Source organism: Manis javanica, chromosome 9 (genome assembly GCF_040802235.1).
Source record: "Manis javanica isolate MJ-LG chromosome 9, MJ_LKY, whole genome shotgun sequence".
NCBI lineage: Eukaryota > Metazoa > Chordata > Mammalia > Pholidota > Manidae > Manis > Manis javanica.
Window position 1 is genome coordinate 121,727,302 of NC_133164.1, and position 14,024 is coordinate 121,741,325.

Below are 14,024 nucleotides of genomic sequence, written 5' to 3' on the forward strand. Positions count from 1 at the left end.
CATTGTATCTCTCCAAGGTTAGCATTTTTATTCTCTTTTGCCCTTTTTTGGGAGCCTTAAGGGATAAGCTGCCTAGCTTGCCAGCACTTATTGCCTAAATATGCTATAGTAGGAAGATAGATTGTTTTTATAAACTGGAAGGCAAAACGTTAGCTTGTGTAAAAATGCTAAAAAAAAAAAAAATGAGCATTTACACACTTTTAACAAATACTAAGTCTGCCAAATCTGTCTCTAATTGCTGCAGAGGTTTCCAGTCCAGAGTTACATTAAAGACGAATGGTAGGAGTTCTTGCACAATTTCTTTAGCAATCCCTAGACTCCCTTTTCTATGCCATGAAAGTTTGAGAAACATAAACAGTCTTGAATTGCTATTGGTACTTAGCAGTACAGATTTTACTGTTACTTGGTATCCTCCATATGTTCAAGGAAACCATCTAATTCATATTATTAAGTAGAAAGTTATTAAAGAAAACCCTGATAGAATCAGGTAGAACCAATTCAATATCCTTCAGTTGTTAGAAATCCAATATGTTTTATTTAAGCAGAATCATATATACTGTATATTAACTATTCCAAACAATCTTTACTCAGCTCAGAAAGGCCAGATGTATGGGAATTGTAAAAAATCAGGATATTCATAAAAACTGTTCAAGTGCATAAAGCAGCCCCATCTGGAAGACATCTACCAGAAATGAAGTTGTACAAAACCATTCCATTGATAATAAAGCTAATTTTTATGGGTCTGACAAGTATGTAATTATGTTCAGTGGTGCTTTTCAGATTTTATCACAGTCAATAAACCGCAGTGGTAATTTCATTCCCATTTGACATATTTACATGGAAACATTTGATTGGAGGAATTAGTAACCCTGAAAGCCTTGATAGATATGTTTTAATGATCTGTGACCTCCACAGTCCCTCATCTGTTTATTGTTGCAACAGGAGAGAAGTCGTTCCTGTGTGACCTCTGTGGCTTTGCCGGTGGGACACGGCACGCCCTCACCAAACACCGCCGCCAGCACACAGGTCAGTATGGCTGCCCGGCCCCGGTCTGCCCCTCTGGCCAGAGCAGGTCAAGGCCAGTCGCCCAGCACCCATTCTGGGCCCTAGATTGCTTGTCTTTGCAGTTTCTGTAAAATGTGTGTACTTGAGGGTCTACTGATATTTCCGTTTGAATAACATAAGAGCTGAATTCATCTACTGTCATGTATTGAAAAGTAGGTCTCCAGCATGTTTCATGGATCAGGTGTTCTCTGTAAATCCATGGAACGTAGGGGGAATAAAGAGTCTGGCCTCCACAGCATGCACACCAGGCTCCTGTCTCTGAAACAAGACTCTGCCTGGCTGCTGTCATTGTGGGAGAAATTGGGGAGTCCGTGTTCCCCTCAGATGCTCCTGTCTGCCCCCACCCGTTGGCCCTTCTCAGCTCTCTCCTCAGCTGCCCTCCTGCTTAAATGCTGCCCGCCCCTCCCCTCTGGCTCTTGGCCTGACCCAGCCGCTGCCTCCTCTGGCCAGCAGTACCTCTGAGCGTCGGAAGGATAGATGTGGGTTTAGGGCATTACTGTTTCAGTTATTTTTTGCTGTTGAGAATGGATGGCAACAAAGAGGGTAATGTAAACAGGTGAGTGCACTGAAGAGGGTTTTCTCCTGGTGTGCATCCTTGCTGATGCGACCAAGTAAAATAGATGTCTTGGTTAGGAATACTTAAGGATGCAAAGCTTTAAACATTTATTAAAATTGATCATTTACTTGGTATGCTGTAATAGGTCTTATAAGTAATTATTTTAATAATTCTAAATCATGTGTCTGGGACAGTGATATTTGACATTGTCCCTTCTAATTATTAACAGAACCACATTTTTTCTTGAAAATGATCTAGTTTAGATGATAAATCGTGATAACACAATTGTAACTAAATGTTTGAGGTATTTTTTTATAGATACCCTAAGAGTGGTTGAATTTGGCAGTTACACTCAAAATGTCATGAAATTAAGATATATATTGTTTATAGTACATTTTGATTCTTTGTTATATTTAACAGTTAGCTACAGGTAGCTTTAATGACTGTTACGGTATTTTTTTTGTAAGATCGGTGAAAATTAATGCTAGCCATTGCTTTTAGATCTTGAGTTTATAGGATTCAAATTTCCGTATCACTGAGTCAAAGAGAAATTTCCAGTGTTTAACGTAAGTGGGAAATGCAAACATGACTTTGTAAACATAAAAGTCCACTTTAAATTTATAGTTGCAACCTGTGAACACTTTTTTTAATCCTGTGACTTAAACATTAAGTGTAAAAGAGGCAAAAGCGGCCCATTGATGACAGTCCTCCTTGGCGGCTTGGACAAGTAGGAAATGTGGATGGTAAAGTGTGTTCATGTGGGTTTTTTTATTCCCAATGTTTTCAGTTTATTGATGTCCAAATTGTTCCCATTCAAATGTCATCTTCTCCTTGGGTCACCCCCTGGTGTGCCCCCTCGGCCAGCATGGCCAGGCTCCTTCTCCTGCCGCAGTGGGGAGGCTGCTGCTGTGATCACAGGCGTTTACAGGTGATCGATCATGAAGCCCGCATCGAACAGGCACAACTTTATATTTTATGTCAGGTCCAGAGGCTCCTTATTACTTTGCTATTAACTTTATACCATATAGGACAATGTCTCACAGACGGAGGCATCTGTCTTTTTGGCATTTATCTGCCTCTGTGGCACAAATCAAACATGATTCTTTAATACCAAAGTCAGTTCCTAAGACTGTTTGCTTCAACCAAACAGCTTAGTACAACTCAGTCTAGGCCCTGAGCTTTTATACTGGATTTATAATATTTAAGCAACACACACACGTTTTTCTCAAGGCCAGAACCATGTGGTGCATTTGAAATCTGTATTTCTCTGAGATACTCCTCTTTGACATGGTTTACCTTTTTACCAGTGCCCACGCAAATTACAGTCAGCTTGGAAAGGGACAGGTATCAAAAGTGCTCCAAATGGCGTAAATAATTCCCCACTGCAATACAGTCTGTCCAGGAGGCTGACACAGACAGTTTCCATTCCAGGATTTACTTTTATCACCTGTCAGGGACCCTTGATTCAAGGGCACAGGAGCAAATTCTGGTGTGGAGTTGTAGAATCTTACCCGGGTTAATACCAGCCTGCAGGAAGGCGGAGTGTTTCCGGAAACCACGTTCCGTCTGTCTGACACATTGTTGCTACACAGAGGGCCCTGCTTTATGTGCGCAGCCATCCTGGTATTCCTCCTCTGACTTGCTTCCATTTTTACATCAAGGGTGCCTAAGATGCAGAATATTCCTTAATAGTTATTGTTTGTAAAGGAAAGTATGAAGAGCAACACAGTTTAAACTTCTAGGTACTATTATGTCATGTAAGGGAAAAACAGGAAAGGAAATTTTTGCGTTCTGCTTTTTTGAATAGGACGTGTACAGGTAGCGTGTTTGACTCATTGCTAGCGTTGTGCAAGAGGGTTAGTATCTTACAGAGCTCGTCACGCCTCTGGCTTTACAGTGACAACGGGCTCAGAAGGGCTGCTCCCAGGGCACCAGGTCAACACGGCCGTCCATCCAAACCATTTCCTTACCACGTACATGTAGGACCTGTTTCATTTTGAGCATTAACAAATGTTAGCAAACTGAAATTCTTACTTAAAATTTATAAGCCTTTTTTTCAGATTTTATGATCTAGAAGTTGAGGCCATTTTTTTGCATCTGTGCTGAGAGTGGCAAACAAGAAACTACTTCTGTCTTTCTGGAGTGGGTTTTCCTGAAGAAATTACCTAAAGAAATTGCCTGAAATATCCTGAAGAAATGATCATTTCTGGATAAAACAAATGTCAACATATTCAAACAATAGTGTTGAACATGTAACAAAATTAATGAGTTACAAGTTAATTGTGTATAGATACAATTAAACTACAATCTGTATAAAGTGACAGGGAGGCTTCCCTAGTAAGAACTGGAAACTACCAAGCCTTCCTTTACTTAGTGGTTAGAGTGTAGTATTTTATGTTGCTTATTTTGGTAGCATTGTATTTTTTCTCTGTCAACCTGTATATAATTCAAAATTTCTTCATATTATATAATTTAATCTATAGTATTGCCAAGGTAAATATGAAATGGCGACTTACAGTTTATTATAATTTAATGCTAGCTTAATATTTGAATTATTAGAATTAGAACATAAATGACATTATTCTTTAAAAGAGTTATTTTTAAGTTTAAATTATGTCACATAAAAATGCCATAAAAGTTTAAATGAAATAAGCTACATTTACCATGTTTAAGAGCTTATATTAAACCTCTGAACCAAGAAAATTAACTGAAGAGCTTAGATGATTTTCAGTTTATTCCACTGACTCAGACAGTGAGACCACGGCACCTTCGCCCCCTCCACATTCCTGCCAAACCCATGGGACGTGGATGGTCTAAAGATGGCTGCCAAGGCTGTCAGATCAAGCAAGTTAGCAGTGAGTCACGATGCCAACACATTTCGAAACACTTAGGTTGAATCGAATAAGCAGACTTCAGAATTTATTTGTGAATTTGCATGATGAAAAAAATCTTTAAATTGACCACTTAGATTCATTATATTAAAAGTTAAAGACATTTGCTACCTAACTTGACCTCTTATTAAATAGGTGCAATAATCACAAGAGTATTGTATTGGCATAAAGATTGAGAGACCAATGAAGCAGTATAGATCTATGCATGTTTATTAGTTGTTTTGGACCAAAGTACAATATTTAGAGATAAACCTAACAAAGAATGTGTAAAACCTCTACAGTGGAAACTTCAAAATACTGCCAAAAGAATTTAAAATAGACCTAAATAGAGTCATGTACCATATTCATAGACCAGAAGACTCAATGTTAAGATTTCATTTCCTCTTACATTGATCATGTCAGATTCCATCAGGCTTTTTTTTTTTTAAAGAAATTGACAAGCTGATTTTAAAATTCATATAGAAATGGAATGGTCTAAAGTCATCAACTTTGAGAAAGATCAACAACCTAATGACTTATGCTGCCTTGCTTCGTGACTTACTATAAAGCTACAGTAATCATATCATTCTGGTATTGGCATCAAGTTAGACAAATATATCAGTGGAATGGACAAGAGATCACAGAACAGACCTACACCTATGTGGTCAATTAATTTCTGACAAAGGAACAAAGGCAGATCAATCTTTTAATACATGGGCTGGAGCAGTTGGCCATCCATGTGTGGGAAAAATGAACTTGGATTTATGTATCAGACCATACAAAAATTAACTGAAAATGATTGTAGTCTAAATAGAAAACTTAAAACTATATGCATTTTAGAAGAAAGTTTTGGAGAAAAATCTTTGTGACGACCAAATAGCAAAGATTTCTTAGATTCCACATTTAAAGCCTAATTTATAAATGAAAAGTATCTTAACTTGAAAAATTATAAACTTTGTAAGTGAATCACTTATCTTTGAAAGTCACTGAGAAGAAAATGGCAAGACATTACAGACGGAAAAATATGTATAAGTGGCAAATCTTACAAAGGATTTGTATTTATAAATTTGTAATTTGTATTTGTAAAGAGCTCTCAAAACACAATTATAAGAAAACAAGCAACCAATTAAGAAAGGTTTGAGAGCTCTGAGCTGGCTCTTCACCAAATAATATAAATGTATATAGCAAACAAGTTTATGAAACAGTCGTCAGCATCATCAGAGAAACACAAACGTGAAGTACTGACCGCGTGAGCTGGTGATGGTAGGGAGCAACAGGAACTCTCATGTACAGCTGACAGGGGTGTAGAATGGCTGAACCACTTTGGAAAACAGTTTGGCAGTTCATACAAAATTAGTATGTACCCACTGTATGGCCCAGCCATCCAACTCCTAGATAGCTTACCCAAGAGAAAAAGAAATAGATGTCTAAGCAAAGACTTATACATGAAGGTTCATAGTAGCTTTATTTGCAGTATCCCGAAAGGAAAACAACTCAAATGTCCTTCAGTGGATGAACTGACGAGCAAAACAACTGTGCGTTCAATGTGATGGGATACTGCTGCACGACTCAGCATTAGAGATGAATGATATACTTATACCTGCAGCAACATGAATGAGTCATGAAATAATGCTGAGAGGAAGAGACCAGACAAAAGACAGTATATGCCATATCCAGTTTAAGTTTCTGGAAAATGCTAATGATAATATATAGTGGTAGAACAGGTGCATGTTTGCTTGGGAATGGAATGAACAGGGGAGAGAAAGGGGTCCAAGGAAACCTTTGGGAATGATTATGTTCGCTATCTGGATTGTGGTGGTAGTTTCATTCTGCCTGGCATGGTCAGTTTAGATAGATAAGTGAAGTTAGTGAAATAGTAATATGTGTGTGTTTTTATACAGATGGGTGTTACTTTGTGCTTCTGTTTTCCGTGTGAAGCTGCCCTCTGACTTTGGTGTGCCATTAAAATACTCTTCATTGAATTTAATGAACAGTTCAGTTCCTATAATGAATGTGCAAGTTTCTAGATATGCTGTGTGAATGTTTATAAACATTTCCATGACCTGGAATATTCCTGTATCAAATTTTAAGAGATTGAGCTACTTTCTGTAGCCTTATGCAATATGAAGATCACATATTGTCTCATGTAAAAGCAAAACCTGCCATTAATATTAAAGTGAGTTTTTGTAAAAGTCAACTTAGTACAATTGAGTTGATTATAGCAATTTAAGAAACTGAGAACAAAGAGTTATTCAAGCTTACCCAGGTGACCACTGGTTGAGGTATTGTAGGTGGGATTTATCTTAAAAGGACAAATGACTGAAAGAATCAAAAATCCTTCTCAACTCCAAGATTTTTTCTCTGCTTTGTATATGGTCTTCTTTTAACAAGGATTAATCAGATATTTCCTTGTAGGATCTGTTGAATGATAACTTTATGTTAAAATCATAATATGAAGCCATTAGTATTCTGGGTTTGCTCCAGGCTTGTCTGTCACTGTATGAGGTCTGGATGAGAACCATTTGTGAGCCTCCTCTCGCACCCCTGTGGGAGAGGGGTCTGCGGGACCAGCGTCTAGGCAGCCCTGCCATAGTAGTGCCAACGCATCTGGTTGTCGAGGACCCTGCTGTAAGTACTTCGCAAGTGCTTTGTAGCCCTGAATCCCTGCAGTTACCCTGCTCGTTGCGTGGCATTACCCTTCTGATCTTGCTCAGGGGCTTAGCATGTGGGGAATGAAATATGGCAAAACCTGGTTTGGTGTTGAAGTCCATCTGGCTTCTCCTAACTGCTAGCCTGGGCTGCAGTGCTGGATAAAACACCATCAGATGACAGGCGTGTGCATTCAGTACGATGTTATTGCAGTTGCTGGTAAGGCCATGTAAACAGGCTTGGAGAATGTAGGGCAGGTTTCTAAACATTCTCATTTTCAGGACAGATGGAATTTTGTTGCTAGCTGAACTGATTTAATGTTAAACTGAGATATTTCATCCGTCATTTTCTCCGTAAGTTACTATACTTATAAAATGATTACAAGAACATTGGAAATAAGTAACAATTAGAATTATTGAACATATGCAAAATTAACCTGCCTCCTATATGTAAAATTTCTCAGGAAAATTGTTGAGAAGAGTGGTACTGCGTATTGTAACTGTTTTGGGGGGGAAGAGGTGACGATGTTTTCTCTAGCTTGTCACGGTGCAATAGTTACGTGAGCTACACATGTCATCTTAAGTTTCCTGGCAACCATGTGTTAAAAACAGGTGAAAGCAACAGTTGAAATTCTTTTAAATAGATGAATTGAACCAAAAACATCCAAGATAATATCATTTTAAACATGAAATCAGTATAACATCATTACTGGTACTTTATTCTTATTTTTGCTCTAGGATTTTGAAATTTGTTGAGTACTTTACACTACTACCACATCTCAATTCAGAGGCTAAGTTTTCATCTGAAATCCATCATCTATATTTAGATTTGATAAACTTCACACTTCTAAAATTAGATTCACATTCCCAGTTACTCCGTGCAGACTTAAACATTTTTTTCAAGAGGTGAATACAGCGTCGGTTTCTTTAATTTTAATTTACAGTAGTTTAAGTTGCCATGTTTGAAGTGTCCTCTAGCCAGTGTAGACATGTAAATTGGTAAGACTTGATGATTTCTTTGAATGTATGTGTGAAGGAAAGGTGATTAAAGGAGAGAAAGGTGTCAGTCAAAGGACCAGCCCTGAGTGTGTGCAGCTCGTGGTAAATGTCTATGTCCATGGGTCTGTTAGATCTACACAGGGGGGTGAAAATTTAAAGTGCTATTAAATATTATTTTAAATGTTTCTTTGAGGTCTCTGTGCCTGTTATTCAACTTCATGAACTGTAATTTCTCTTTATTTCTAAGGTTTTAATTTGTATCAATTTATAGCTTTATTTTATTTTCTTCATATTTAACTTTAAGATCTTAATAACTTTTAAACTGTACAAGGCATATTCTTTTGTATGCTTTTCCTTGGTTTTAACCTCATGGAGATTTTTATAAAGGTTCTAATTTAACAGCTTGTTAAATAACTCCAAATACAGAGCAAAACCAAAGCTGTAATTCAGATTCCTGTTTGTGTCAGTTACACTTGAAGTACAACCTTGCTTCTCATGATCTAAGTTGGTCATGGGGTTGGTAGGGCAGCATGGAGAGTAAACCAGTGGTTCTGTAACGTCTTCCTGTGTTGACAGGTAGTAACTACGCTAGTTGGGGTGAGGATTTAACAATACTGATAATTTTTAAATCACTGTGCTGTATACTTGAAATGAATATAATATAAGAAAAAAATGTATGTCTTGCTTCTATTCCAATACAGAAATAAAAATCAATGGTATCTTCTCCCTTTCTCACTCTGAGAACAAATACTCCAAAATGTCCTAATTATGTGTAGTCTGTTGAACTATGTTCTTAAAATTTCATGGATCTAAGTTTCTTTATTATTGTCAATAGCAGGTTTTGCCCTTCATTACCCATTTTTATGATTATTCATGTGCAACCCTTCTTGGTATATTACAGGAGAAAAACCTTTCAAATGTGATGAGTGTAACTTTGCTTCCACGACGCAGTCCCATCTGACTCGGCACAAGCGGGTACACACTGGAGAAAAGCCCTACAGGTGCCCCTGGTGTGACTACAGGTAATGACTTGGTGCTGAGCGAGGAAGGACCATGCAGGGCACCACTGTGGGTCACCACGAAAGTATAGTTTTTCTGATCAACGTGAGTTAGCACAATTTAAAGCATGATTCACTTACTATGTTGGGAGTTTGTTTCACCAACTAATTTTAGTGACTGCTTTTAAAATTGCAAAGTTCTTTCCCATTTTTTATCATCTTAACATTTAGGCCTTTTAACCCTTTGGTACACCTGAATTTCTTTTATTTATTTATTTATTTGCCAAAGTAAGGAGCCATTCCAGTTAGTCATTCAACACATTGGTCATCTGCTATGAGTGAAGTACTCACTTAGGCAATGGAAACTATGGAGGAAACATTTCCTGTCTTTAATGATATTATAACACAGTTGGTGACTTGTAATACTCACAAATAATTATAATACAGATTTCACTGGGTAAACAAAATGGCCAGGAGAGTGCGCAGAGAAGGAACAAGCTCAGCCACAGTGAAGCCCTCCCGCAGGAGAAAGCATTTCAGTCAAGGCTTACAGGATGTGGAGGTGTCACAGGCGCGTGTTCTACGAGGTCGCAGGGGGTACTGCGCAGCGCGGTGTCCGAGCACAGCAGGTGCAGAGCACTGTGAGACCCATGCAGGCACGCGTAAGGAGTCCTGTTTCACCGTATGCCAGCATACGTGCAGCGGGCAGCATGGGTGCGGGCTGCGGCCAGGCCGAGCTGCGCCCGGCGCCCGTGGGAGCAGGGCCCGCGCGGGGGCTGGTGAGTCGCCCTGGCGCGCAGGCCGCCGCTGGCATCCGCAAGGCCCCGTGAGGCGGGCTGAGGAGCCCGAATCAGAGCGCGAGAGCCTTCTTCGCCCCGGAGCCGAGGGTCTCGCGAGCCCTGTTGTGTGTATGATGAAGCGGAAGCACTGAGGTGGTCGGCGCGGCCTGCTTTTGTTAAATATCAGAACGCATACCTTAAACCTGAAGCCTTCATTTAAAAAAGGCATTTGTATTCCTGTGGATGTAGCCATGCATTCGGTAAATATATTGCCATAATCTCTATTATTATCCTCATTATTGTATTAAGTTTTATGTTAAAGGTCATCTAACAGTACAGCGATATTACGGATATATTTCATTCATTAATTATTCATCCATTCAACATTTTATGAGTTCTGTCTTTGCTTAACACTAGATTGGTATTTCTTGGAAATTTGGTAAAATGGTGATCCAATTAGAAGTAGACATAGAAATTTTAAGGTGCTGATAATATGAGTTCCTTAAAAAATAAACATTATTGCATGTTCTTTCTCCTTATTAAAGAGGTAATACTATTAAAGAAGTAATACTATGTAGTTGCTTTCCCTGTAAAACACACAGAAAAAGCAATTAGGAAATTATGAAAATTTCCCATAGTTATCCCTCTTAGCTGCTAGGATTATATCCTCTCCGTCTGTGCTCTGTGCCTAAGGGTCTGAGTTGTTGTATTGGGGCTTTCTTTGTTTCCTTCATTATAAATTTAGTTTTTGTTTCACACTTAACATATTGTAACCACCTTTTTGTTTAATTAATTTCACATAACTGGTTTTCAAACTTGTTTTTAAGTAGCAGAACTGAAAAATCAAATAAGATCATATACAGACCCCATTTATAACAGATTAAAGTGGTATCTACCATTTTTAAGTAGACTTCATAGTCAAAAGCTGTAATATCTGTCTGTAACATTAAAAAAATCAAATAAGATTGTTTCAATAAACAGTAACTTTTCGAATGGAGGACTTATTATAACAGTTGCTGTTGGACTAGCCTCAGTGTCCAGGTCACGTCTTCGTCCTGGTTGCGGGCACCGGGCAGGGGGTGAAGTCAGGAGCTGGGCCCTGCAAAGGAGCCGGCCGGTGCTTGTTGCAATCATCTCCCCCATGGTGTTGCCGTTTCCTTATTTGTAAAGTGTGGGTGATGAGGGTACCACCCTTACAGGATCATTGTTTGCTAGATGAGCGCACTGGACCTCCTCAGCCGGCGCGCAGTTGTCCTCCGGCCTATGTGCCTTCCCCTGAGGCTAGCGCTGTACGCGGCTGTAGGTTTTACTGCATCATATAAACTCAAGATACTGTTCAGTGAGGTCCTGCAGCTGTCTTAATGCCCTGAAGATCTTCAGGGGGAGATTTATTTATAATACATGCCATGATGGATTTTTTTTTTGTTTTTGAAATTGGTGAATACATATGAAATTCACAATCAATTGTTGGGTAATTGCAGAAATTATTTTTGAGTTTGAAAACTAATCACGTGCAATACAGTTTTAAGACTTACATGGCCTCAAGTTAGATCAGTAAACGATCACATTATTAAAGTTTTAGTTATCTAGGCCATTTTCAAGTTTTTACTCTGAAAAGGTTTATACCTAAATTTTTGTGCATATTCATGATTTTTTTTGGAAGAAATTCCTAGAAGTAGAATTTAAGTTTTAGTAGTATTACTACCAAGGTTGGGATTTAAATTATGTATCACTGATCAGCAATGTATTTTGGAAGACTCTTAGGTCTTTGTATGCATAAACATATTTAAAAATATTTCAGGTTTCCTTGGTTTGAAATTGTATTATACTTTTGCTGAGGTTGAGGTTGTGTTGCTTGTCCCCTGTTCAGCATATCTCCCCGGAATAGCATCACTTCCTTGTAGAAAGACACAGAGCTAGCTAGATCCCATCCGTGTGACGCCTCTGCCAGGCCCCACAGTGAAAGGACACGTTTTCTAAGAATATTGTCACTGTCCTATGAGTTTCTACTCAGGGCATTTAAATCTGGTGATATCTACCAGTTTCCTTTTGAAATGCCTGAAGTCCTTGATAAAAGGGGATTTTATCTTTATTTAAAACTTCTTAATTATCTGATGATTATTGAAAGTAAAGTTTGGACATTTTCTGCTTGTGTGACAGTTTTATCATTGTGTACCTGTGGTTATTTCTGCTTTCACCAGTGAACAAAAGACATGTTAACCTTCATCAGAAGTACAAAACCTTGAAAATATATGAATACTGAAGTTAGGGACTGTGAATATAACATGGAATTTACAACAGATACTTTTATTGTCTAGGTGAGCAGAAGATTTAAAAATGAGCAGATAAGTAAGTTCAAAATTACTGTTTTTGTTGCATAGCCTGAGAAGAACATAGTGCTTAAACATACCTATCTCATAACAACAAGGAAAATATCTTCTTTCAGAGGATAAATACATTTTAGTATGTATGATTTCCATAGAACAAAAATCTAAGATGATTATGTAATTCCTAAGAAGATACGATTATATTTGTCTTATTGGTATCTGTCCATAATTTTATTGCTTAAAATATATAAATAACTTTTCTCCCATTTAGATTTTTATTTGCTGAACATAGATAAAAATTACTCCTGTAGAGTATCCTTATCTTTGTCATTATTAACACTCATTTGTAGGTAAGTTAACATCATTAGAAACAGAAGTATTATTTAAATTTCATTTGAAAATATGTCTTTCATTTTATAAATCGAACATTAATGGAGAAATACTAGTAGTTATAATTATTCATGAAAAATGTGAATAAAGATTTGTTTACAAAAGAATTTTATAATTGGTCTTTTGAACCTAGGGCTATTTTTCAAGTTTGCATTATTAATTTAGGCAATGACATCTCATTCTATTTAGATGTAAACATGTACCCCTTTCCTACGCTTTTACTGTCTAAAATATCTTAAAGTCTAATCCATTACAAATCAGTATATTCCATCATTATTCTAAAACTTTTTCACTATTATTATTCATTATAATTTCAAAGGATAAATTTAGATTCATAGCACACTGTCCTACCAAATTATTTATGCAGCAAATTCTTTAGATTTGTTTCTACATTAAAATGGAAATAATCTAACATTTTTCTATATTGTTATTTCCCTTTGGTAACTGCCACTTTTATATTAAGGAGAGAAGTAACGTCTTTTATGTGTTATAGTAAGTACCTTTTCTAACAATGTAAATCCTTATTTCTCCACAGAATTTAATAATATCAAACTGCATTCTGTCTCACCAGTGCCACTGGCTCTCACAGAGGAGTAGGTGGCTGGGAGTGGGTTTGCTTAAGTGAAACTTAACTTTCTCATTGGCTTTCATGTTATATTTAGGATTTTTGGGAGAAATACAACAAATGCATATTAATCAGTGAGCTACTGATAGGTCATGAAAAGTAACACAAAATACTACCTACAGTGTTAAAAATATTAAGGATAATCCTATAATACACTTTAGTCATTTAGTAAGTTAAAACTAAAATTTCAAGCCAAATTCTGGAAAACTGAGCATTTACTTATTGTGTCCCTATTACTGATCGTCAGGTAATTTTAGTGTCTTAAGACTGCTTCTGGCCAAATCTTTCCTCCATTGCCTAACTGCCTTTGTACTAACAATACTTAAAAACATTTTTTTAACTCTTCTACTTCGCTTTACTCACTATTTTTATGCCTTTTTTAATTACTTGAAATTACGGCCTCAAAAAGAAACGTGATGTATCAAAGAGCAGATGAATATGATTCCTGCCTCTTTGAAAGATTCACTCCATTGATTTTGCTAAATTTGTAGGAAGTACACTTTGATTTCTTCACGTGCCTTGGTTGGCATAGCTCTTGGCCAGTGTGTCCCATAGAAGCCACTAACACGTTAGGCTTTGATTTCAAGATGTTGGGCGAGGCGGAGGCTAGGATTCTTGAGGTAACATTTAACCCAGGTGGGAGGAGGGCTGGGCGCTGTGGGCGAGCCTGGGAAGCTGGCCCTGGGGCCCATGAGATGTGCTTTTTGTGATAACCCCTAATCTCCACTTTTATTACTTATTTACATACTTGGTTTAATGTTTCTTAT

General features: G+C 37.6%; 1 protein-coding gene across 5 annotated transcripts in view; it reads left to right on the top strand.

The window, feature by feature from the left end:
* The window catches only part of ZNF407 (zinc finger protein 407), a 422,744-nt gene that overhangs the window by 259,125 nt on the left and 149,595 nt on the right, over positions 1-14,024 (top strand). For all 5 annotated transcript variants that reach the window (XM_073213232.1, XM_073213230.1, XM_073213233.1 and 2 more), the window contains 2 exons: positions 943-1,026; positions 9,040-9,160. In XM_073213232.1, coding sequence (XP_073069333.1) covers positions 943-1,026; positions 9,040-9,160 — 205 coding nt within the window. The remainder of the gene's footprint in view (positions 1-942; positions 1,027-9,039; positions 9,161-14,024) is intronic.